Raw genomic sequence first — 24,928 nt, forward strand, 5'->3', positions numbered from 1 at the left:
CAAGCTAAATGAAAAAAAAAATTCATTCATTTTTCATTGAGAAAATCCTCAAACTTTTATAAGAGTTGCTCCAGTAATTTATTAATTCACCCTCCTCAACATTTTTAGAGATCACGTTGCAGCAAAAAAATGTACTCCTCGACACATATTTCGCTGACTGCAGAGAATGTGCTACTCTCCATAAATATTTTGCAACTTAGCTGCGAGCAAGAGAGGCTTTCTCTGCGTGCCGGCAAAACACGGACTGGTTAATGAAGGTCGAGAATTTACGACCTCGCGCAATAATTCATAGGCAGGCAGTAATAATGAAAAACAGGTGTCACTTTTACAACCTCGCACACGCACTTTATTCTTTCTTTGCCCCTTTCGGCGCACATAAACAACAACAAGCACCTGGATCTCACCTGCCAGTGCATTTTCACACGGCAAGTAAGTGGCCTTTTTGCCAGCCGGCCAAAACTTGAAATAAATAATACGTAAATATATAGGCTGTGAAATCATGACGATCAATGATTTTTCTGAGCTTCCAATTGTATTTGAGATTTTCCTACTCAAACTGTGTTTGGCCTGTTTTTATCGAGAAAAAATATATTTTATTGCAAAATATGAAACTGTTGCGAAATTTAAGTTAACATCTTTATATTCTTGAAATTTTCTATTTGGGAATAAAAAATCCAGCTCTTTTTTCTATTATAGATTAAACAACAATTCAAAAGACATCAATTGAAAAGATCTTCCTTTAAAAAGATGTCTTTCATAAGGAGGGAGTAATTTTCAATTTAATTTTTACTTGTGAATTGTGGAGAAAACGAGTACCTTGAGAGTCGTCTAATTACGAATGACTTAAAAATATTGTCAAAATATTTACAACCATAACGACACAGAAATAATTCCAGCATTTGCAATTATTACAAATAAACACTTAAAGTTGAAATAAGTCGTGCATACGATTTTTTACAATAATTTTTTTTTGGCACAACCCGGAACACTTCATTTTTTGTCTTGTTTATGTTTGCATCCAGGAATCATTCCAAACAAATCGACTACAGCACTTTTGTGTTAAAAATACTCATTTTCTGCTACAAGTACGAAATGAACAGACATTATTGCATCCTCGCCTTTGATTACATTTTTTGGCGTTTTTGATTTTCCCCGGTTAAAATTCTAATTGTTTAGTTATTTCGTTTAAGGGGCTTATAGTATATTTTATTTTACTTTTAATGAGAGTTTAATGCGTTCAGTAATTTTTTAATCGTTGAGTACACAGTTTTGGTACGTAAAAACACTGCTAAACACACACAAGGAGAGGGGTCTAAATAATCGATTCCTTAGACATCTGTTAGTGTCAACGCTATACATAGTTTTTGTTGCAAATGTAACATTCTTATTAAACATACACGAACATTTAATGTAACAAATTACACAGTGCTGAACATTTGGCACCGGATTTATATATTTAATTCTAATATGCAACAGCTAATACCTTGCGCTTTTTCGGAAAATTGAATGGTGTTGAAATTTGGCTCTTCTCTCGAGTTAGCGACTAGTGCAACTTAAATTCGTCTTCGTGAGCTTCAATCGACTATATTTAATGTAGTTACATGTGTATGCCATTGAGCGTCTGCTAATGCCTACTAAAAGCCGCATTTTGAGCTTTTCAAATAGTGTGTGCGTAGCAAATTTCTAAATAATATCAATCAATCAATCGTTGTTTGCTTGAGGTATCTTCTTGGAATGATTTTATCCCTCGCAAAATTATAGAGACCACTGAGTGGACTTTGTTCCGAAAATGAGAGAGCCAATAATTTCCTGGATAAACTTTCCATCCGGATTAAAAAAACTGCAGTACTGAGGGATTGACAGTAACGCTTTTTATGCATTTTGCACTATTAACTGAATGAGATCCACGCTTACAAATTTATAGGGCTGTGCGTTTAAGTTTATTTTTTAAATTTGCATGAATTACATTAAACCAAGGACCATTTTCCAATTTTTCAAAAATTGCACAAATTAAGCAGGAGGAAACCAAAACAATGAATGTCAACGATTTTTACAAATTTGGACACTAAATGATATCACTTTTTTGTAATTTCAAAGGAAAAAGGCCTGACCGTCCATGCATCACAACCCTTCCTATAGTCCTAAAATGTATCATTGACTATTTTTATTTTTTTAAATACTAATATTTATCTATTAAGACATATATTTGTACGACAATCCAGATCAACTCCATTATCAAGGATTCTGATTGGTGGTTGAAAAATGTGCGAATATCCGGTCATAGTTGAAGGTGGGAATGCATGGTGCGTGATTTGGACAGATTCCATTTTGGACACAGTCCAAATCCCCCATTTCAGACGAATTCTTTTCTGACCAAGTACATTCTATTCAATTTAAACACGGGCTTAAATTACTTTAAATTTAATTAATCGTGATGATTTCCTCTCAGCATGTGCTCGAAAAACAGTTGAAAAAGCTAAACGCACAACCCTACAAATATTGACTTTGGTAGAGCGAATATTATTTTAACCAAATACAAGTGTTATTATAATTTGGCAATCCAGCATAAGTCCCGCAGAGCAAAAAACACTTCCTATCATCACCTAAAAACTTTTTTGTTCTTAAAAATTTGTAATTTCCGGTATTTATGATTTACACAAAAACATTTTATTGTCAATTTAAACAAATAAATCGTTTCGATCCCCTCAATCTTCAAAGGACAAATTGAGAAGTGCAGCCAAATTCAAACACCGAAGCCAGGACTATAGACCAAGAAGCTCTTTTATATCTCGCTGCTGCAACAACTGTAACATGATTACACCAAAATGTTGTAAGAAAAAGAGAGCGGTACAAAAGTGAGATGTGCACGAGAGAGTGTCTGGTCTACAACGAGTTCGTGGAGGCGGACGCGTGCGGCTGCTGCGACTGCGAGCCGCAAGCTAAGGCATTTGAGCTGTGTTGCGGCTGCAGCTGCGGCGGCACCACCGCAGGCCGGTCGATGCACACGTACACCGGTCGGTACAGCACCACCGTCTCCCGGCCGTCGTGGTCGCCGTCGTACACTTCGCCGAGCAGAAACTCGGGTCCAATGTACAGCCCGCCCTCCACGTGGTCGCACGAGTGCTCTGCAAACACAACGAAAGTCATACAATAAACAAGGGAAAGCCCGCATGACCAATTTAGTTTTGAATTAAAAAACCCTAAAACCACTGCCCCTGACGGATGGATTGGATGATAAATCAGGAACCCCCATACAGTCATTATAATAGAGATCTCATTGTCAGCCACGAGACTGCCCGACGGCGGCTGGCCATTTTCACCGGCGGCTGGCAATATTTTAAACGTGAAGTTTGATAGTATTTAACGGTCCAAAGGGTCGGAAGACATTTTTTTCTCCTGAAATTTTTAAATTTTGACCCTTTTTTGCCGGCAGAAGGCGCAGCTTTGCCAGATTCACGGTGGCTGACAGCTACCCATGTGACCCAAAATTTGCCTCTAGTCATTAATCATTATCTGCAATCAGCAAATTCTCATATCTGGTTGAGAAAAGGTAAAAAAAATCCTTTCTTTTGCACTTCTGGAAGCTTAGATAATCGAATTTGAGGCACGAAGTGATTTTTTTAAACCACTTCTTTAAGCTTTTGTAAGTAAGGCAATTTTCGTCGATAAATCGTTCCCAACTTTGAGTCTCCTAGAAGTGGAAAAGCCATGCATAAAATAACCCTCATTTTCAGTAGATTACCTGTCTCTCTATTATAAAAAAGGTTCATGCCTATTTTATTTCGTCGCATGTAACACACATTTTAAACCTCTATAAATAAAATGGTAAAAATATGTAGACATTTCTTCGCTTTTAAAGGATAAATAAATATATAAAATGCAATTGAAGCCTCAAGTAGCGTAAATTAGCCTGCACACGATGCCCTAAATGGATTATACAGCAAAAAATTCCCAATCGTAAAGTATGCAAGTTGAGAAAAATAAGTTTAACAGAAAAAAACAGGAAAAAAGAAACAAAAAGCGGCTCATGTCAGTGAAGAATAATGGTCGTGTCTTTAGTGTCAAAATTCCGATTCCTCAGTGATATCTCATTACAAACGAGATGAAAGGCGCGAAATCGATTTTTAAAGTGCATGCATTCAGTTGAGAGTTGGATTTGCATATTTTGGAAGGTGAGATGTTGAATTACCATATTTAACCGAGGGTTGGTTGGCGCTGTTTGGTATTCTGAACGGCACCGTCGCAATTGTCAGAGGAAAGTGCATTTGTAAGTCGTCGCCGCTCTTCTCAAACTCCAGGTTCACCTGCAAAGAGATGAAAAGCAATTTCAAAAGGAGATCGTCAACACCAACAGTAAGAAAACAGTTTGAAATATTTTTAAACGCAACTCAATTTCAAAATAGATTTTGAATCTAGGTAAACCATTTTATTTATTGAACTTTAAGAATTCATTAAATAGGAACAAATGATGATATTTTAAAAGAATTGCTATTAATGAAGTAAACTAATATGATGTTTACTCTCACAATTAGCCAACAATACATTTTAGTTTGAAAAATAGCTCATTTTAAAGCTAACAAGGCAAATCAAATTTATTTAACCTTTTCGACCAAAATAAGGGAATTAAACCGCGCAGCAACCTCCCAAGAAAAAAACCCAGATATCTCGATGAATCAATAAACTGATACATTTGCATCACCGTATCAGCTAGCAGCGGAAAAAATTGAATAGCAGATGCGTAAGGAATTGGTTTCAATAAGGAAGAAGCCGCGTTTTGCCAATTGTCGGCACGAACGGACAGAGTGGAAATCAATTGGGTCGATCGGCCGACTGGAGTGCTGGGCAAATAAACTCACGGGGCGCAGCAATGGGAAAAATAAAGGAACGCAAACCTTGAGGACGTAGTAGAGCTGGAGGAGGCGGCACACGCCAACCATGGAGGGTGGCATCGTGGGCACAACCAGGATCTGCGCCGAGTCCCACTTGGCGTGGGTGCCCGGCTTAACCGGCTCGCCGCGGTACTCGAGCACCGGATGCTGCACCTCGCGCGTCACCCCCAGCACCCCTCTGTCGATGAAGTACTCCACGTACTGCAACACAACGCACACACTTCCTTGCTTGCATCACTTGCGCATTTCACTCCAACTCTCAAGACATCAAATATTAATCCACCAAAAATTTCACTATCTTATTATTTGAGAAGCGCATTAAGAGAATTTAATTATTGAAAAGTATTCATCCATGAAATGCAAAAGGGTTAAAAATGGAAAAATTGAATGTAAGACAGTTTTGCAGTAATTTCCGGAAAAATATTTTTACAGCAGTTTTTGAAAACCGTAATTTTAATTTAAGAGTTGATTTCAATTTTTCATGACTAAAAATTGGACGAAGATTCGTGTATTTTTAAAAGTTATTATTGGCCGGCCTCCAAGCTTTTTTTACTGTTTGGGTAAATATACCTAAAGTTCCTACTCTTTTGAAAAACTGGACTCTTTTGATTGTTTTTCCTCTGGGAAAACCAACCGGGAAAACCCCGGACAGGGAAAACTGCAAACTTTTGAGATCTCAATGAAATTTAAAGAGATTTTCAGGATTCAATAATTTTGCAATGTGCAAAAATGCAGCACTCCTTTTTTGACCCAAGAAAAAAATAAAAGTTTTGCGCCAAACAATCAGTGAGGATAAAAAATACTAACAAATAATATTAATAACAGTATTTTACGTTAGAATTAATTTTTAAAATTCATTTTATGGTCATCTAACATTAGATTATTATATTATTATTTACAAATCTCGAATCATTTACGCATCTCTTTAAATGCGTACGTAATTTAGAAAATTGTGTTTCGGTAGAAAGGGACAGCATATAGTTAAATAATATCACTCATTCATATTTTCTGTCTTAAAAAAGGAAAACATAGGGAAACGAAATTGTTTAAAAGATTGTCGATCAAATTTATACCGAATACTAAACATGCAGTCGAAAATTCAATTACATTTTAGTTCAATAGTAATTTACATCGACTATTTGTATTTTCCAACTGCGCAACACAGCAATTTGTATTTTCTGCTTCAGTGAGGCTACGAGTGAGCAATAAATCGCTCTTTGACTTTCGAGCCGGAAAGAGAGCAGGAAAATAGCGATCAGCATGGGGCGAGGCAAAAGAGCAAATTGAATCGAGACCGCAATAGTTTGCGGAATGATTCCCGCGGGCCCCATCTCGGCGAGCTCACCTGCAGCAATTTGACTTTCAAACGAACTTCCTCTTCGCCCTGGTTGTCCACGTCGGCCCGCAACTTGATGCTCTCGCCGCACACGTAGGCCGACCGCTCGAGCTGTGCCCGAAGGGCCACCGGGCCGCGCTCGCAGCACAGGCAGCAAGTCGTCTTCTTGTCCTGCCCAATCATCGGCTTCTGCGACCCCAAAAACAAACAAATTTTTTCATTAACACCAAATTTAAACAAATCTTTTATGAATTAATTGGGGAAAAATGATTTAATTTTCAAAGATGTCAGAATTTTTATGTATTTAAGTTCAACCTGATTAAAAATTATACATCTTAGTTTTGAATATTAAAACTATCCTGAGGAACAGTTCATTGCAAATACATAGGCATCAGATGCATTTTATTTATTTAATTTGAATTTAGATTTTGACTTTAAAAATTTTAAATTCTAATGAAAAGATTGGAAACTTTGATTTGGAGATTACAAAATGCAAATCTATTCCAGAATAGGAAAAACAGCTTAACAAGATTAAAATAAAGACACGCATAGAAATTTTCAGTTTTCGTTCATTTCCTAGCGATTTTTTTAACAAAGGGTATACAATTTAACACAATTAATTTGAAATTGAATTCCATAAATAAATAAAAGAGGTATTATTTGAAATGTTTTTTCTAGCTTTATGATAATAAATAAATGAGAAAAAAGCGCACAATTTGTTATTTGACTAAGAAAATCGATAAAAGAATTCAATAGAGCAAAAATAGCCTGAAATGAATTTTCAACACGATTTCGCTTCAAACTATTGGCTTTATTTATTCATAAAGCTGATTATTTAAAAAATTATATAATCAATCCGTTTTTTTGAATAGGCTACAATAATTATATCAATTATTTCTAAAATTCATCAATGCATATAATGTCGTTCCATTTTTTAATAATTGATAAATAAGCTCGGAATCGGTCAGATAATATATCAAGCGGTCATTTTTTTTGTTCTGAATACTGAAATCGATGGGATATTCACTGATCTGTAAATTATTTTTCAATGCGTTTCTCACCAAGTACTGATCGTCCATGCAGTCGATGTGTGGTCCGATAATGGTAAAATACTTCATCCCCTGGGGCGGCGAGGCGTAGGGAATGTCGATGGTCACCTGCAAAAGTGATTTCCATTGAATTCCAGCAGTCGAATGCCATCACACAGAATTATTTATGTGCGCTTAATTGCACGCGGCGTGAATCGGAAGCGTAAACTTTCAATGAGCGAGCGAAATTCGCAATTTCCTCACTCGTCACCATCTATTTCAAAATTAATTTCCTCCCCAGCCGCGCAGCAGTTCGATTATCACTTCTTACATTAGAACAAGAGCTGCAGAAAAGATTTTGTATGTAAGCAAGAGTCATTTTTCTTAGATCAAAATTAAATGGTATTTATTGTATTAAAATTTTCGGGAACATGAAGTGCGATTTCAGATTTAACCTTGCCATACTGTGATGAAAACCTAAATCGGCTCATCCAATCGCGGTAGGAACGACAACAATAATTTTTTGTTATGTAAATTTGTCTTTCAGATTTCTACCGCGATTGGCTGAGCCGATTTTTTTTTCCAGCATGTCAAGTGATCGTTTTCACTAAGAGCAAGATTGAATCAGAATTTGTTTATGCTCTAGAATTTTTGTAATCAATAAAATTCCAAAAAATGCTTTTTGAGATTTTGAGCATAACCTCTCTTAAAAATATGCTCATTTTTAAACCACCCGATTGATTTAATGTTCAAAGTCAAATTATTTAACCAACTTTAATTTCGTTTCAGCTCGATTTTTCATATTTTTTCGTTACATTTTCATGCAAGGGCAAAAACGTACAACAAACCCTTTTGTTATAGGCTCGCTCAACGGCTTTGAAATTTCCCCTTTCATTTAGTTCAACAAGCAGGGAAATTCGAGAGCCGGTGAAAAGCTGCATTGTCTTACATACAAATTTACAAGATCGGCGGCGGCGGCGGCGGCGGCGAAAGAGCTGCTGGTGCAGCGTCTGACGATAAGCGCGCGGTCATTGTCTTTTGCTACTGAGTATTATTACTCGTAATCTAGGGTCTGGTGCCATACCAGTTAATGCCGCTCTCTCAGAAGAAAGACATCAAATTGCTTTGTTGTTTCGGCTGACGTGGCCGTTTCGGCCTCGTTTGCACTGAGTCAGCGCGACCGAAATGAATAATTAACTGTTAAGTTTTATATATGCAGGCGGCGCGTCAGACGTGTTTAACAGCCCGCGTCGGGGGTGGTCGGGGGTGGCACCGGCACAGGGCGGAACGCAGACACCTGCGGCCGGCGCGCTCGGTGCTCAGCCGACCAAGTGTGTAATATGTGATGCTTAGGGTAGGGATTTTAAGAATGATTTTGAAGTGAGTTAAGGTGATCAAGACGGTTTTAGATGATTTTAAATGTGGCTCTAATGTCTTGAATTTGCATAATTTGAGCTCACTTGGCTATTGAAAAGAATTCAGTCGCACAGAATAAATAGTTCACAGTGGATTGTCTGAAATTCCCAACCCTAGTAATGCCTATATGTACATACCTTGATGTAGTAGCGGATGAAGCCGGGCTTGCTTTCGAACGAGCACGGCAGCGAGCTCTCCGGCAGCTGGAAGCGGAACGGGAACTGGTGCAGGCCCCGCGGTAGAATCGGCACATTTCCCTCCGGCTTGTCTGCCCACAGAACAACATAACATTTGTATAGTTTACGCGAATTTATTTTCTAAAATAGCGGCCGGTTTCAATTTTCTATCCCAACCACCGTAACGTTTTGGATATAAAATTGTATAATAAAAACACTTCCAAATATTCCAAAATGTAATAGGAAAGGAGGTTTAGATATCATTTGATGGAAACAGATGGAAATAAATTGAGCAGGGAAAATCCATGGGATTTTTCGAAGTTTTTTCATGGTTAACCGCATTGCAAAAAAATATACTTGATGGTTCCCATTTTTACAGGTTGATCAGAATATTCCTGTATGTAGTAATTTTAGTTTAAAATATTGTTATTAAAAAATTCATGAATTTCTTCCGAGGACCAATGACCAGTTTCAGTTAGATAACATTAACTTCGAACCATTAATGAGCTGTTTGCAATTTTCCCAGCCAGAGTGAAAATTCGGGCACTTTTCCTTGTCAGTCATTCTTATACATTGCATTGGATTGAGGTCAGAGAAGGTTTTTTCTACAAAAATTATTTTACTATTTATAATTTTGCCTGGTGCGCCCATGTTATCCGTTTGCGGTGTTACTGGGACCCAGGTTTCAGCAATCGAGCTAGCACAGTGCGCGCCCCTCCCGGTCCTCGGGCACGGGCAGGGATAAAAAGTAAAAAAATTATGGTGGTCAGCTAACCACCACAGAAATTTAAAACTAAGCTCACCAGGGATTACTGAGGATTGGGCTGCTTCTCTTGCTATATTTATTATTGAATGAATGAAACTAACAAATTTGATGACCTGTTGTTCTTTTAGCCCGCAACTCTGCGCAGCAGGAAAGGAGAGCGACGCAGTTTCTCAGAAATGTCATGAGCTGCTTTGAAAACTTTTAATTGGATGCAGTGAGCGGCAAGGCGCAAAACTTTCCTCGTAAGTATCACGTAGAACGCAAATTGCAACGTGCTAATTAATTAGATAGATGTTCTGCTTGGACAAAAAATACTGTCTGAGGTTGGTGTATTGCTCTCTGCTGGTGGGATCGATTTTTGGATTTTATCGGAGCGGGAAAGCCCAACAAGATTTGATAGGGGTTGTAAGGACCAAACTTTCTATATCTGGAATGTTGCAATCCCTTTGGTCGCGCCTTGGCGTGGATCAAAGAGAAGGCCGGAATAAAGAGAACCCTATAAAATGCTACCCTATCAAACTTGTTTCCAAAGCTAGGTAGGGAAGAAATATTTTCCTTGGCGTGATATTTGAGTTAAACTATTATTTTTATAATGAATTATTGCGACGATGAATAAAAAAATTGATAGGCTGACTGAGTAGATTGAATTCAGTTTATCAAAAACACTGTCCACTAATTTAATTAACGAGCAGAAATTTGGTTTGGATCATTATACATTATTTCCCTTAAAAAAAAAAAAAAATAATATTGCTTTATTTTCACCAAGCTGAATATGCCAAAAGGAGAAGAGGCTATGAGATAACGAGGCACTCTCACTCACCTTTTCCCCAAATGATGGCCCGGTCGTCGACGAAGTATTGGTCGTCCTTGACGGTGCGTCTGTCGCCGCTGACCACCACCTTCCACTCGGCGTGCGCCTTGCCCCTGAGCACCACTCGAACGGCTGTAAATAACCAATTATATTCTGTCATAAACGCCTCCACACGATTACGGCTCATTTTTTAATTCGCCTGCGAGGGCGGGGGTGAGGGTTAGGACACTTGACGCAAAGCCACTCCAGCCCCGCAAAATCCCAACTCGATCCGCCCGCAAAAATGTTTGCATTTCTCATCGCATGAGTGAAATTGGAACACGACCATAGTTCCTCCAGCCGACGAACGTGCCTGTCACAAATCGAGTTTGCTGAAAAACTGACCCTATCAAAACCAGGTCCAATATTCGTAAATATGATCATGATTTAATCTAATAAATGAAAGTTAAATCGATTTCTTTCCTCATGGATTCCTTTTGTAGTAACTCAAAAACCAATTTTGTAATGGATTTTTATGAGTTTTTTGCTCTTTTTATTCTAACAGAGTCTTATTCAATTGTTTAACAGAAGTGTCGCCCATTCTCACATGCTTCCTTTCTTTGTAATTGACCTGTGATACTATAATGTATTATTATGACTAAATTGTGAGAATAAACAAACATATATATATCCCTGTCCGAGGACCGGGAATGGATAAAAAATTGCTTCAAAATATGATTTTTAATGGTAGAAATGTGCAAGAAATACCACATTAACAAATTAAAACTAAATGAAAACTTTTCAACAAGTTTCACTCATGAAAAAATGACTATCCTGATTTAATGATACCAAAAGTGCTGAGAAAAAGTAATGATTTTTCTGAAATAAATAAAATAAACGTGTTATTAACATATTTGATTATTTGTCCTAAAAATTAATCATAATTGAAACTCGTGCAATAATCAAATTAAATTGGCACAAAACACTGCAGGAGTTCCCTTTGACAGACAAAGCGAACTTTGTTGCTTTCCGTCTCCTTTAATGAAGCGATTAAGCAAATTGAGCCGCGCACAGTAAAGCGGGCTGCATATAGTATTCTGTACATACACTTACACAAAGCGAAACATTATCGCTGCGACTGACTGCTTAAGCAAACATTTGCCCGGCGGCGGCAAAAGAGAACGACACACACACACACACGCCACAGTAATTTTCGCCGGCCGCGCGAGTGGTGATAAAATCGGCTCTCGCTCTGGCGTCCATTGTGCAAATCAATAATTTACTATGCTAGAAGAGGGATGCATATCGTTTTGCACCGGACAAGAGCCGCTTTTTCCCCGCGGCCGCTTTATCTAACGTGAGTGTGTACGGAAAAACTCTCTCATCTGGCTGCCGTCATTAGCGCCTATTTACAGCCAACTGCGCGTTAACACTTTCTCCTCGACACGGATTAACACAAATTGCCTGCTTCTCGTTTAATTAAAAAATTCCAGTGCCTTGAGTTCTAATGCCTTGAGACCCAGCTGATTTAAGGGATTAAATACTCTCTTGCAAAGGGCTAAAACTATCATTTTTCTTAGCAAAATTAAGACCACAGGAATGGAAAAATTCCATTTAACAAAGAGGCTTTAAGTTTATGCAAAAATGACATTGTTTTGATTGAAATATAATCGATATTTTCATGTTCATTTTAACTGTTCAAAAATGTATGTAATTGTATGTGATCTTACAATGTGAGAAGAATTGTTTTAATTTGAAATTAAATGCAGCCTCGTTGTTTTATCGATTATTTCTGCAAACCAGTAAATCGTAATTCGAACAGGATTTACCTGAAAATCTCAGTAAAAGGGTTAAATTGTACGATTTTTCCGCGCTTTTCAACACGTGCCACCCCTTTTCACACCCCATTGAAAAATTCCCGCGAATCACGCCCTCTTCCAGTGGTTCATTTTGCCAGAGAATCGTCAAAAAATTGCAAAATTTTTCACAAAATTCAGTCATTTTTCTAATGGTTTTAACTTTTGGAAACCAATTAATTACAGTACTAGTTTTAGTGGAAATGAAACAACAGGCTATGTCACTGATGGACGTGGGAAAAATTACGATTTATTTATCTCAAAATCAATTGTTCAACAAGTATGTATTGCTTGCAAGACACCAATCGACCGATTTGAACAAAAATCAATTTTGCATCATGCACTCTTTTTCTTTTATAAATCCTCCATTTATTACTGACACGATTAATGGGACACGACGATTTAAAAATAATTATGCTATTTTTCTAACTTAAAAGAGCCGATTTATTCAAGAGGTTTTTATAGTTGCATTAATGCCACATTTGTGTCATTTACATTTTACGTATGTATAGTGGAATCTAGTGGTAACCATGGAGACCATTTGCTCGTCATAGGTTTGGTTTGCAAAGAAAAACAAACCTGTGAATTATGTATTAAAATTAGCAGCGGGTTGACAAATGTGAGTCTAACTGGCCAAACTTGGACTGCGGAGAAGAGGTACGTAATTTCTAGTATTTTTAAACCCACCTTCCAATCTACGTATTTGTAAATTTCAATTTAATTAGAAGGCTGAAAATTTTGGCATGAGTGTTGAAAAAATTCAACTTCATTTTTACGCCTTGCTAGTATGCAGAACAGGCTGATGGAGATTTCATACAAGCGTGTGGTATGAACAATACATTTTTACAAAAATTGCAAGAGTGTTAATGTTTACGGATCCTCTAATTCCAACTTAACATAATTTACTCAAAACATTTTGCGGCACCAAACAAATGATAACGCAGGAAGCGTTTCTACGTTGGAAGAGGCCAAGTGTCTGGCGTGCGAAATTATAAGTTCGCAAGAGGAACTGAATGTATTGTATTCCATTTGCCGAGTAGAATAAATGTAAGTGAAATGCCCTTCTGGACGAGCGCGAGACCGAGTAACGCTGCAACAATCCAATTTATACACTTTTGGTGCTCACTGGACGCGTCGGGAGAGGTCGTGGAACAAAACTCGCTGCAGATCATGAAAACAGCAGCCCAATGCCCCAACAAGCAGTTTATTACAGTAAAAGCGAACGTTCAGACCGAGTCTCTGGCGTTTGATTTCGAAGATCCGACATTTGTGGCCAAAGCCCTGTGCTTGGTAATTCAAATCAAATGGCCGTTCAAAAAATATCTCATTGCGAGAATTTCCAGCGACCAAACCAGCAAATGTGCACCGGCCGACTCATTCTGCAGTTCTCCTTTTTATTAATAACCTTAAAAGTCTATGCGTCGAAGTTTATCAGGTAATCAAACATTATATCTAGAAAGTTAAGACTTCGAAGATTATACTCCGGTTAAAAAACACTGGAAATTGTTTACTCCCTTAGCAAATTTTCCTTCTCGGTGAATTTATTTTCCTTCTCGGACACGTATGGATCGTAAACTTTAATTTTTTATTATCCCAAAGGAATCCTGCTCAACGGAGCGGGAAATAATCTCCCCAAAATGAAAACAAAGCAGCCTGTAAACAGAAGGTTTTATTTGTCCGTATCTTGCAGCGCCCCTAATCTGATAGAATGAAGATTTATTCCGCTTCCAAACTTAATTTGCCCCCATAACAAGATTCCCGGCTCGACTTTGGCTGTCTTTTCTCATTTGCCGATCGATTCGGAATCAGAAATCGGCTCGGAGGGCTATGGCCTTGAATGAGAAGAACTCAACAAAAGGGCAGAAAATGGACTATTTTCTTGAAACTTAACCTCCCGCTTTTTAGGTGCAGAAATAGGACACCCTATTTTTTTGTTTAAGATAAAAAACCTTGGGAAACGTAACCCTTGTTTAATTTAAATTTAGCATTTTTCGTCATACATTGGAACCCCAAACACTTAATAAACGGACAAATACTTCTCTAGAAAATTTTAAACTGATGTTTATTGCATTGCTATTTAAATTAAATCAACGTTGAGACAACAATGGCGATTTCCGATGTTGTTGTTTTTTAAGAGATTAAAAACATAAAAGTTTCACTGATGCAAAACTGGAAATTTAAAACTTAAAAATTTAATAATCAAACATTTTTTCGATAGCTTTATAACAAGTCTTTTTCAAGTCCGAAAAATAAGTTTAGAAATATTGCTTCCCCTTTGAGCTTTTAATAATGTGCACTTTTTCGCTAATTCCGTCATGAAGTACATATAAAGTCTGGAAATTTCTTGCGGGTTACCGAAAAAGAAAGGCCGGGGAAAAAGCCGGACGGACAATTGTGCGATCGCTGATTGAATTCCGCGCGTCTCTCGGGTTAAATGATACATCGCAGAGGCTGGGTGGCTGGCTGGCGGCCGTGCCTCGCGCGCTTGTTGAGATATTTAGGCGGATCAATAAAAAGGCAGCAAAGCAAGACGCACTCACTTTCTCAATCGGCCGCGCGTCGCTCGGCGGGCGGCGCTTGCCCCCGAAACGCTGAAATGCTGCTGCTCTTGCCGAGCACAATAATTATTGCTGTCGTGTACGACGGCATACACACGACGCATCTTGCGCTTAATGAGGGCTCCGCCGCACAGATTGCGGCATTTCAAGCGATACACATCGAGCTTGGATTGCGGATTACCACGCCGACCACTCCCCCAACCCACCAATTTGAGCCTGTACGCGTCTGTAATTAAGCAACCACTCTCTCAGCTTGATTGATCACCGACTTACTTCGGGTCAAAAAGTTTCTTCTCTATTGAGCAATCGAGGCAAAACAAAATCAGCACTAAATCAGTCTGATTTGAATTATTGAAATAATTGTATTGAACATAAATCCTAAGGGCTGCACGTTGTATATTTTTAGTTTGCTATTTTAGGTTTGCTTTTTCTTAAAAATTGTTTTTAGTTTCCATTTCGTTGTATTGACAGATCTTTAATCAGAGAATTTGATACACAATCTACAAACATATGTGAGCTTTAGAGAATATTGACAATATTTGAGTTCCCTTTTGTTTCATTCAGCCGTGTTTTGATTCACTATTGCTATTGTTTACTTGTCGCTGGCTTCCCTAAATCAAAGCCCGCCCAAAAGGCAATTATAACGCAGAGAACAGTGAAAGGACAGGCAAACGTGGTTTTATCCAATATCTCCTGTCCGATATCTGATTCGAGATTCTCGCAGTGCCATAAACTGAAAAAGAAAAAAACGAAAACATTGATTTTTTTTAAACATTTCAAGATTAGTAAAAATGTTGTATCAATAATATTTTAAACCCAATAAACTTTCTACATTTTATCCATCGATATAAACACTACAGAATTTATAACCAATTTTTCTCAGCATCCTTTCTAACAAAATAGTTAAACTCGACAAATTGCCAGCTCCCCAAGCAGTGATTGAATCATTAACAGTAAATTATTCTTCTTACGATGCATACGGCATAATATGATAGATTCAAAATAAAAAAAACTGCTCACTTCCAATTTTTGTTTTAGAAAACCCCCTTGAAACAATCATGTCCGCATTCGTAAAAATTAATTTAGATCTTCATCTCCCGTCACTTCCTATAAATAGGAGTCCTGCCAAAAATAAAGCAAAGTTTGCAAATTGAACTTTATTGGTTATTTACCCTCTCGTCTGTTCACGGTTATTTTTATTTAGTTTAATTTTACCACCCTCGCGCGAAAGCACGCGCGACGAGCAATAAACGTGTCGTGTTTGCAGGATTTTACGCGTCCATAAAAATACGATGCGAACCCCATGACAGGTCAGGTGCGTGATATACCTATTCCGGAGTGAATTTGGACCGCCCCAACGTGTCCTAAAATAGAATGAGAACACTTCATAAATAAAAGAGATGTTATCTTCGAATTCAAGAGGAAAAGACGGTAAATTCCGGAGGTCCGAAAATATAAAATTAGAAACATTTCAATTTTTGTGGTATTACTTAATTGACGAAATTTTTTACAATATTAATTTTTGAATGGCCAAATAACTATATACTTGAACAGTTGTTGGCTATAGCAAGTAGTTCATTAAGTCATTTGTTTTTTAAATTTAGCAACGGTTTATCTGTACAATACTTGCAATAAGAATCAAATCAATAAATTCAATTTCAGATTTTACCTAAAATTATTGAAAATTTTAACGGGGTTTCAACTATTTTTTCACTTGATTTTGATTCCTCTTGTTGCGATCTATCCGATGGTGTGCGAATTCGGAAGTAAATTTCCCTCCTGGTGAAATAATCGTGAATTTCAATAGGATAAGACACTGAACACCGCTATTGATTAGCATATATGCAAACTTTGAAGCCGTTTTTCTCGCTAATTTAACCGGCAACCTGGAAAATTCGCAACACTATCCATTCTTTCCCAATTAGAGTTCTATAAGTAAATTTTTCACATTTATATTAACTGAATGGCAAAATTTTCATTTATATGTTTTATTCTTATAAACTCCCACAAAGGTCTTGTTTACCCAGAACAACTTTTCGGACGCACCGCGGCATCCCATTAAGCTATTGAGCGAATCTGCCGCGTGCAAAAGTGATGCCGTGATTAATAATTCAGCCGCAAACGAAGCTGATAATGCCAGCTTCACTTCACCAGGCGCGCAGCATGACAGATAAGTCACGCACGGCCAGCCGTGTCGGCGCTAAAAACTGGCACTCGTCACTGCTGTGCGCCGCCAAAATTGATTGACTGCCGATCCAGCCCACGCGTTTCATTATTCCAGCGTACTGCAGCGCACCTAAAATTGTTTACCATAGTACGGTTTTAAAAATTGGTTCGCAAAAACGATGGATTTATTTGTTCCGATTTTTCGAAGCGTTTTTCTAATTATGTTTTCGTCAGGTTGAACATGCACTGCGTTTTAAATTAAAATTTTTACAGGACAAGTTATATATCGCTCAAAATTATTTTAATGATGATGTTGCGATGCAAAAAATACAAAATTTAGGGGGAAAGGCTGATTTTAGTTGGTTTCGGGGCAAGTTTGTTGGTTGTGTGTGCAATATGGTTGACTTTGATTATATTCGTAGCCCTGGGATGCAGGTTATGAGAAAAAAAGACCCATGAACTTTGATATTTTACGAATTTCATGATTGAAAATAATAACAAAATATCATGATCAAACCGAGCGAAAATTGAAAGGAAGGATGAAACTGTTTTGTGCATAGTATATAATATAATTTTATGACGATGTGAACAGGAGCTCGTTGAATTATGAATAAGAGAATCGGAAACTGTGCAGTCGCATTTAACAATACAGAACTCCGATACGAAAAACCGATTCATATAATTGCCCTTTTTATGCTGAAAAAATCAGAGAATAAGTAATTTTATGGTCGACAATTTTTCTTGTGGTAAATTTTCGTGATATGAGAATAAAAATTTCATTTAAAATAGCTTTAAATGATAATGTTGGAAATTCGGTTTTATGAATTTATTCAGGGGAAATTTTTCGCTTGCAGGGCGAGTGGTTTTTTTTTTAAATTTTGTCTCTCTTTTGTTGTGCTTCCAGACGATTTTCCAGTCAATCGTTTGCAATTTAAAATTTGTGAAAAAACTTTAATTTCATTTTTCGTCAAAAAATGCGGAAATATAAAGAGCTCGCTTTAAACCCAGGAAGCTGCATTAAATATTTTTTCTGTTTCAACCCCAAGCGAAAGTTCGTAAATTTTAGGTTTTAAAAGTATAGGCAACAAAATATTGCTTATTTTAATTTTTGAAGTCTGGCTGTTTTGATCGAGCTTTCTTTCAATCAGGTAAATCAATTTGATTGCGATGCCTACTGCAAATTTATCGAGAGCGGAAGTGGGGGCAGGGGTGGGTTGGGAGAGCTCTTTCTCTCTACTCACTACTCACCCCTGAGCTTGAAGTTCTCGACGGTGTCCAGAATCACATTTCCGCAGACGGTCTCTCCGGCGTAGTACATCTCGCGCTCGAGGCGAATGTCGAATTCGCGAATGTAGTCCATGGCATGGCAGGTACGGCTCTGCAAACAGCCAGGGGCGCATTTTAAATTAAGCGCGGCAAATTGAATTTCCTCTGCGGGCCCGCGTGCTGTCAATCGATTTATGATTTGATGAGACAGCCCGCCGGCAAAAGAGCCTCGCCAGGGAAATCTGCTAATTGGAATTTGCGCTCGCTGTGCCTCTCGTCACGTTGCCATTTTCTTTTTTTCCCAACCGACCGATGGACCGACCAGCCATCGCTGTTTTGATCGCCCCAAACCAATTTGATATCGGCTGCTCCTGTGCACACATCCATCTGCCCACTCTCTCTGCTGTTTAACGAGCTGTAATTGAATTAGAGCAGCACCGCCACGATTTGTTTGGAAGGCTTGTTTTAAATATCACTCATCGTAGCTTCTCAAAGCAATTAATTAATCGAATCGGCGTATTGGCCTTCTGATGATTTGCTGATTGGTGTTGGAACTATTTTGATTGCTGCTTTCATTAAGACTCAGTTTCTAACGAATGAGTTTATAATTGTATATATGGATTTTTTAAGGATATCGTTAGTTTCGACAAATCATGCAATTTGAAGACTTAAGACACGCACATACCAAACAACGTCTAAAGTCATCTAATCTCTTATGAAGTTAAAACAACGTGGTACACTTCTACAAATATTTCACTTTCAGGCGGTTTTTCAAATTAAAAACCTTGATACGAAACTATTAAAAATAGTAATGTAATATTGGTTTTAAAATGATCAAAAGTAAACTATATTTTTTACATTTCATCATATTTTAGTCGTTTATAATTTTCAAAGCGATATATATATATATATATATATATATATATATATATATATATATATATATATATATATATTCAGGATAATTTAGCTTCAAAACTAGAAACACAATTTTATTGAAAATTTTTACAATTTTGTACCTTGAGTTATCAGAAACAGATTTTGGCTAAAAACGTTTTTTAAAACATATTTTGTTAAGCTATTTTGACATATAGTTTCTAGAAGAGCTTGGGAAAATGTTTGGAACGAAGAAAAACTCCCGAATATATGGTGCATTTTTGTGGAAATAATCGAAATTCACCAGTGAAATCATCTTAAATTGACCATGAATCTCTATTTATCAGCTCAAGAATTTCCACCCCCCCCCCCCCAACTAAAAAATGATAAATTTTTAGAAGAAAATCGATCGGAAAGAAATGGGAAACATCGCATCTAATTTTGCCCAGTCTTAACATAGTCGTCTATTTTGTCCAAGTTCCCAACCCTTTTATAATAAATTATCGTTGCAATTATTGAGGCAATGTTGGTGTTTTGTTGGCTGCTTCATATCTTTGCTGGTTAATAACTCATGAACTATTCTGGTAATTTTAAGCCAGGAAAAGCACAAAACTAATATTTGCTTTATATTGCTGGATCGCTTGTTTGTTTTGAGAGAACTGTTGGCGAGAAACAAAACACCGCACAACACCCGACAGTGCGTACACTACACACTTTGACCACGACGTGACAATGAGCAGAGCACTGAACTTTTTTAATAACGCTTTACAAACTAAATATTTTCCATGCGAAAACGCGTCACAAATCAATATTTGAGCTGTATATTTTTTAAGCTTTTGTACCAAAGTGACAAATTTTTGAAGTCGCGAAAGACTGGATTCAGTTTTTAATTAATGTCTAAAAACGATGGGGTGTTGAAAATGATTTGAAACAGATATTAAATCATCTTCAGAATAAATGATTTGTTAAATGGAACTATGATGAAACTTTGAAAGCACGTTAAGTGGTGGAATTTGTGAATTTATTTTTAGTTTTTTCCGATTGATGTGGGGAAAATCACTTTGGAGTCTACGAAAAAAAATCATCATATACAGCTTCTTTACGTATTTTAACATTTTTTCAAATTTCAATTCATTGTTACAAAGAAATTGAATAAACGTACAAATAAATAAGTCGAAGCCACAATCCCTCTAAGCCAAATTTCCTAATTTTGAAACACAATAATAATATGTAATCAATCACTTGGAAAAACTTATTGAATTATCACTGTAGAAATTATTGAAAAAAAATCGAAAGCACAAAAGTAAAGTGGACAGGCGGATGCGCGAGTGGCCTTGATCGGGTGTTTGAACCGGACTTAGCAAAAACACAAAATGCACCGCTGTCGAAGCGTGAGCGAATATTTATACATATATATTCCGAGGAGGAGCGAGAAAATCAAACCGGACATGGGGCGAGTTGTTTTGGGCCGAAAAGCTAGCCGTGCGTGTGCTCACCCGAGGGTTGTGTGTGATGAAAGGGCGAGTTTCGCCTCCGCTCTCAGGCCACTCTGTTGATTTCCCAGGCACTGACGGTCCGCAACACGCAGCACCCTTGCAAAAACATCCCCTTTAGTCGGTGTGGTGGTGGTGGTACCGAGGCCACGTAGTTCGCTGGACGGGTGTTGCGCAGCAGCACGGTGTCAGCCAGCATCACTGCGGGGGTGGATGCTCTCCGTTCGTTCGCTCCCTCAAGCTCACCCCTGTGTCAAACCCAATTCAATTCTGACATGTCACATGACTAGATATCCATCCGGGTCCAAATATAGGACCAAAAGGGCGGAAGCGTGAGCAGAGGCCAAACCCCAAATTATTATTTGTTCTGTTTTCTTTTCTTACATATGTATTTTGAAATATATATGAAATATTTATTTCAAAGTATATAATTATGTTCTCGATAATTGGAAATTTTCAATAAAGCATGTATCAATTTCATTAAATTTCAGCAACATTAAATTTAGACTGTTTTAGGTAGCCAACTCAATTATAAAGTCATTTTTCATAGCGAATTTCTTAACGTTTTCAGAGGTATTTTTTTTTTAAATTTTCCAGATTTTCCAGGTTAAGATTTTAAGTTTAATTTCAAAATTTGAATGATCTGCAAATGTGAATATTTTAAACTCATCATCACATACATACGCCTTACAAAGCGAAAAAACTGTGCCGCCGAGCAGTTTTTCGGTGCGGGTGGCATAGCATTTAAAGTAAAAATGTAATAAAGAAGTAAACTATTTTTTTATCGCATGTTTTAAAAGAGCTTCATTAATCATTTAAAATAGATATGGCCTTTTCATTTTGTCACCTTACATTCTCTTTTTAAATCTATTGGAATCTTTCCCATTAATCAATTAAATCTACCTCTTAATTCTCATTTGACTTTTTAACCCTGCCATGGAGTGAAAGAACCGTTTTTCTTTGCACAATGTTAATCAGCTTTAGTACCTCGATTGAAAGGAGCGCGAAAATAAAACGCGATGCTGCTTTTGTTGTAGTAATTAAAGAGCGCCAGGCGTCAATGTACGCGTACCCGAAGAATGAGGGAGATGCATGGCTTGCCGCATTTCGCACACCCTTGTCGGGCTGTCAAAGCAAGAACCATGAAAGCTTTCGCTCGCAAAGCGGCTTTGAAATCAATTTTATTTTGCCAGCACTTCACTTGTGCAGGCGTGTTTGCTCGACTTGCAAATCTGCTGTTGGGTCGTTAAGATGCGGATTACAATGCAGAGTTCGTCGTCCGCATCGCGCCAAAATTTGCATATATGAGTCAAAACCCTAGTGCTGAAGTCGTATCTTAAACAAAACCAAAGGCAGGAAATCCGATTTTTGCAGAGCAAAAAAATTGCTTTTCATTCACTGGTTCTTATTCAAGTCAGTTTTTCTCTTTTAGAAACATTTTTTGTCAAGTCTAGTGTTAATATACTTGTCTTCTACGTACTGACAAGAATTCCGCCTTTAAAAAGGATGTCATACTTAAGAGTGTAAATTTTTTATGAAAAAAGGGGCTAATTATAAAGAAGTATTCCAGATTAATACCTTCTGATGACACTTGTATTTTTTAGTTTTGGCTCAAAATATGTGGCAGATCGAGGGGTGCAAAGAAAATTTAAGACGGTCAAACCATTTTCTGATTTAATTTTAGCATGAATCGCGCAAATTTCTTTCACGCCCTTTTTACAACCACCTAAAAACGCAAAATCGACTGTAAAACTCGTTAAGCACATTAAAAACATCGAAAAGGAACTACTATGTATGTGTATTTAAGTTTTTTAACAAAAAATATATTTCCATTCGTCCTGGTCCCGGCAAAATTGCGCAACGTTCAACAAACACCCACATTTTCACTGTCGAATTGATTGTTGACCTTTTCTTGCAACAAGGAAATTCCCGTTTGGTTGTTAAAAGTTACGCAATTTTGCCGGGACCAGGACCATGTGCAGTTTATAAAAAATAGTCTTCAAATGTGCTTTTTGAAATCTGTTTGATCTATAGTAAAAGAAAATCTTCAATAATGTTAAGACTTAACAATTTTAGCCATTCTAGTTTTCAAAGTGATATTTAAATGGACTCCAAATTGAAAATTTTTCAATTTTATTGTATATTTATTTATTCAAATTTGCTTAACTTTTGAGCGGGTGCAGATTGTTTGGCGCAGAGTTTGTGAGGTACATTTTTAAAAATGAATACGTAACATCCCGTGTCGTATTTTTCAATTAACTCACACTATATGTAAATAAACATCTGACAATGAGCTCCTTAAATTTCAAGATATCTTTCTTTTTTAAATCCCATATGGTTGTGATGATTTAAGTAACACATTAACCGTACTCAAATCTTTCGTCATTTTTAAATCCACGGTTCCAACAAATATTTGCATAAACAATTATAAGCAATTAATTCCCAGATTTTTCAGCGTGTTTGGTGACCGAATAACTCCGCGCAACAATGTGGTCGTTTTCCGATTGACGTGTGCAGTCGGATGGCGAAAAACGGCTGCTTTTCAATTGAAAAAGAGGGGAAAGCTTCGCAGGGACGAAATTTTTGTGCAAGACTGACGCGACCATTAAAATTTCACGCTCGGTTGAGCAGGCGCTTTTAAAAAAATTGTTGGCTCGTGACGAGAGGTCTAATTCGGACGAAAAAATCGCAGAATAAAAGGCGCTTGTTGATATACGCTGACAAGCCCAATTAGTGAACCCTTGTACGCGGCGACCAACAAAAGCTATCTTGTGGTTCTATTGGTTTTTCTTGTAGGCTCCTTAACAGTGAAATTTTCTCGCCATTTTGCAATTAAATGATTTTGCAAAGATTGTTGAGTAAAAACTACTCATCAGAATCAAATTATTAGCGATTGCAGACAGTTTTATGTCAAAAAGCGTTCCCAAACCTCAAAATGCCGACTAAAGTTTACCCCACTGGACCTTAAATAAATTTGCAAATTTATTCTGGTTACAAGTGTGCATGTGACTTTGAAATAATCAATATAGTTGGATAATAGATTTAAAGTTGATTTATTTATTATTATGGTAAAAAATTTAATGTAATTTGGATTGTTGACTACTCTTAATTAGCAGTTGATAAAATTAATGCAATTTGCTTTTTCTTTTTTAACCATCATTGAATGATAATTTATTCACTTTAATATCTAATTAAGTACAATAGCTCCAGGGAGATCTTCAGGCTTAAATATAGACCTGAATTGTTCCTCAACCCCAGTCTTCTGACGTTGAGCTGAGCTTGTGCACTCTCGTTTTTGTTGTTTTGCAATACAGCTTTTGCGTTGTAATCTGCAGAAGATTGAAGTGTTGGGTTTTCAGGACCCTTGACAAGTAGACTCTGTGACAAATAAGGACAACAGATTTAATCACGATTTAAGATAAAATAATTTGTTTTATCCAATTGAGAATAATTTTTCCTGGACGGAAAAATAAAAAAGGGTTGAACACCCTGTGCCTCACAAAAATGAATATAGTTTTTATCTTAATTTTAGGCCAAGAGAAACTTAACTGGTATCAAGGCAAAAGGTTTATAGAGCATCCAGAGCGAATAACGCGTGGAGTTGTCACGGGCTATTGGTAAAACATTTAAAGTAGAAAGTTTTACTACCATGTATAATGTAATATTTTTGTCATATAAAAGCGCTTGGAGGAGTTAGATGTAAATTCAAACAAAAATTTACCTGATGGAATGGTAGATTGGAATCCATGAATCTTGCAAAATGTTCTTCAGTTCTCATCCCATTTCACAACACCTGATAAATTCGTCCACTTCTTTCGATGTGGGGTGAAAATGCGGCTGAAGGTCTAGGGACGGCTTGTGGAGGTGGAGACCGCAGGCCCCTTCCTCTCGTGAGGGTGGCCGGCAAATACACCATAATGAGAGTCAAAAGTATTCAGTGGCGAACTTAAGAAAGCAACCGGCTGGTTTTAGTCTCATTATTGGGCTGAAATTGTATCATAAAAGTTATTAGAGTTTGAAATTTCACTAAGCGAATCCGAAAAATAATTCTTAAACATACCTTTGAGAGGTTCAGAGTTGAGCTCAAGGTTCTTAAGAAAAAGTTTTGCTAATGGAATATCCTGAGTCCTCCTGTTTTTAATTTAAGCCAGTTCACAAACGTTCTTAAGTTTCTCATTGTCAGCGCGGTTTGTTTTTGTTGTACAGCTGAAGGCTGAAGCACTCTCAGTCAGTGCTGCCAACCTAATTCTGGCAAATTGTGCTTGTCCTGATATTATTTTTTTTTTATTTAATTTCAATTTGTTTACATACA

The 24,928-nt window shown here is 37.2% G+C and overlaps 1 protein-coding gene across 2 annotated transcripts; it reads right to left on the reverse strand.

The window, feature by feature from the left end:
• Window positions 1-319: 319 nt before the first annotated feature.
• On the reverse strand, window positions 320-24,832 carry LOC135945078 (arrestin domain-containing protein 2-like). 2 transcript variants are annotated; one of them, XM_065492489.1, is made up of 10 exons: window positions 24,677-24,832; window positions 24,338-24,601; window positions 18,230-18,359; window positions 10,432-10,554; window positions 8,807-8,937; window positions 7,287-7,382; window positions 6,235-6,414; window positions 4,893-5,090; window positions 4,190-4,304; window positions 320-3,125 (listed from the first exon to the last, which is right to left on the reverse strand). In XM_065492489.1, the coding sequence occupies exons 2-10, from the start codon at window positions 24,392-24,394 to the stop codon at window positions 2,884-2,886; spliced, it is 1,272 nt and encodes a 423-aa protein (XP_065348561.1). In that variant the 5' UTR covers window positions 24,395-24,601; window positions 24,677-24,832; the 3' UTR covers window positions 320-2,883. The 2 variants fall into 2 exon arrangements, with proteins under 2 accessions (XP_065348561.1, XP_065348563.1); XM_065492491.1 differs by lacking the exons at window positions 24,338-24,601; window positions 24,677-24,832 and adding an exon at window positions 20,620-20,900.
• Window positions 24,833-24,928: the final 96 nt, after the last annotated feature.

This window comes from Cloeon dipterum, chromosome X (genome assembly GCF_949628265.1).
Source record: "Cloeon dipterum chromosome X, ieCloDipt1.1, whole genome shotgun sequence".
Taxonomy (NCBI): domain Eukaryota; kingdom Metazoa; phylum Arthropoda; class Insecta; order Ephemeroptera; family Baetidae; genus Cloeon; species Cloeon dipterum.

What these genes read in the sequence shown, in the direction of transcription:
- LOC135945078 (XM_065492489.1), bottom strand. Translation starts at nt 24,394, where the DNA reads ATGAGAACTGAAGAACATTTTGCAAGATTCATGGATTCCAATCTACCA. An exon ending in GGCCATCATTTGGGGAAAAG is followed by an intron (nt 8,938 to 10,431) that starts GTGAGTGAGAGT and finishes TTCTGTGGGCAG; the next exon opens with ACAAGCCGGAGGGAAATGTG. An exon ending in AGCTCTACTACGTCCTCAAG is followed by an intron (nt 4,305 to 4,892) that starts GTTTGCGTTCCT and finishes ATCTCTTTGCAG; the next exon opens with GTGAACCTGGAGTTTGAGAA.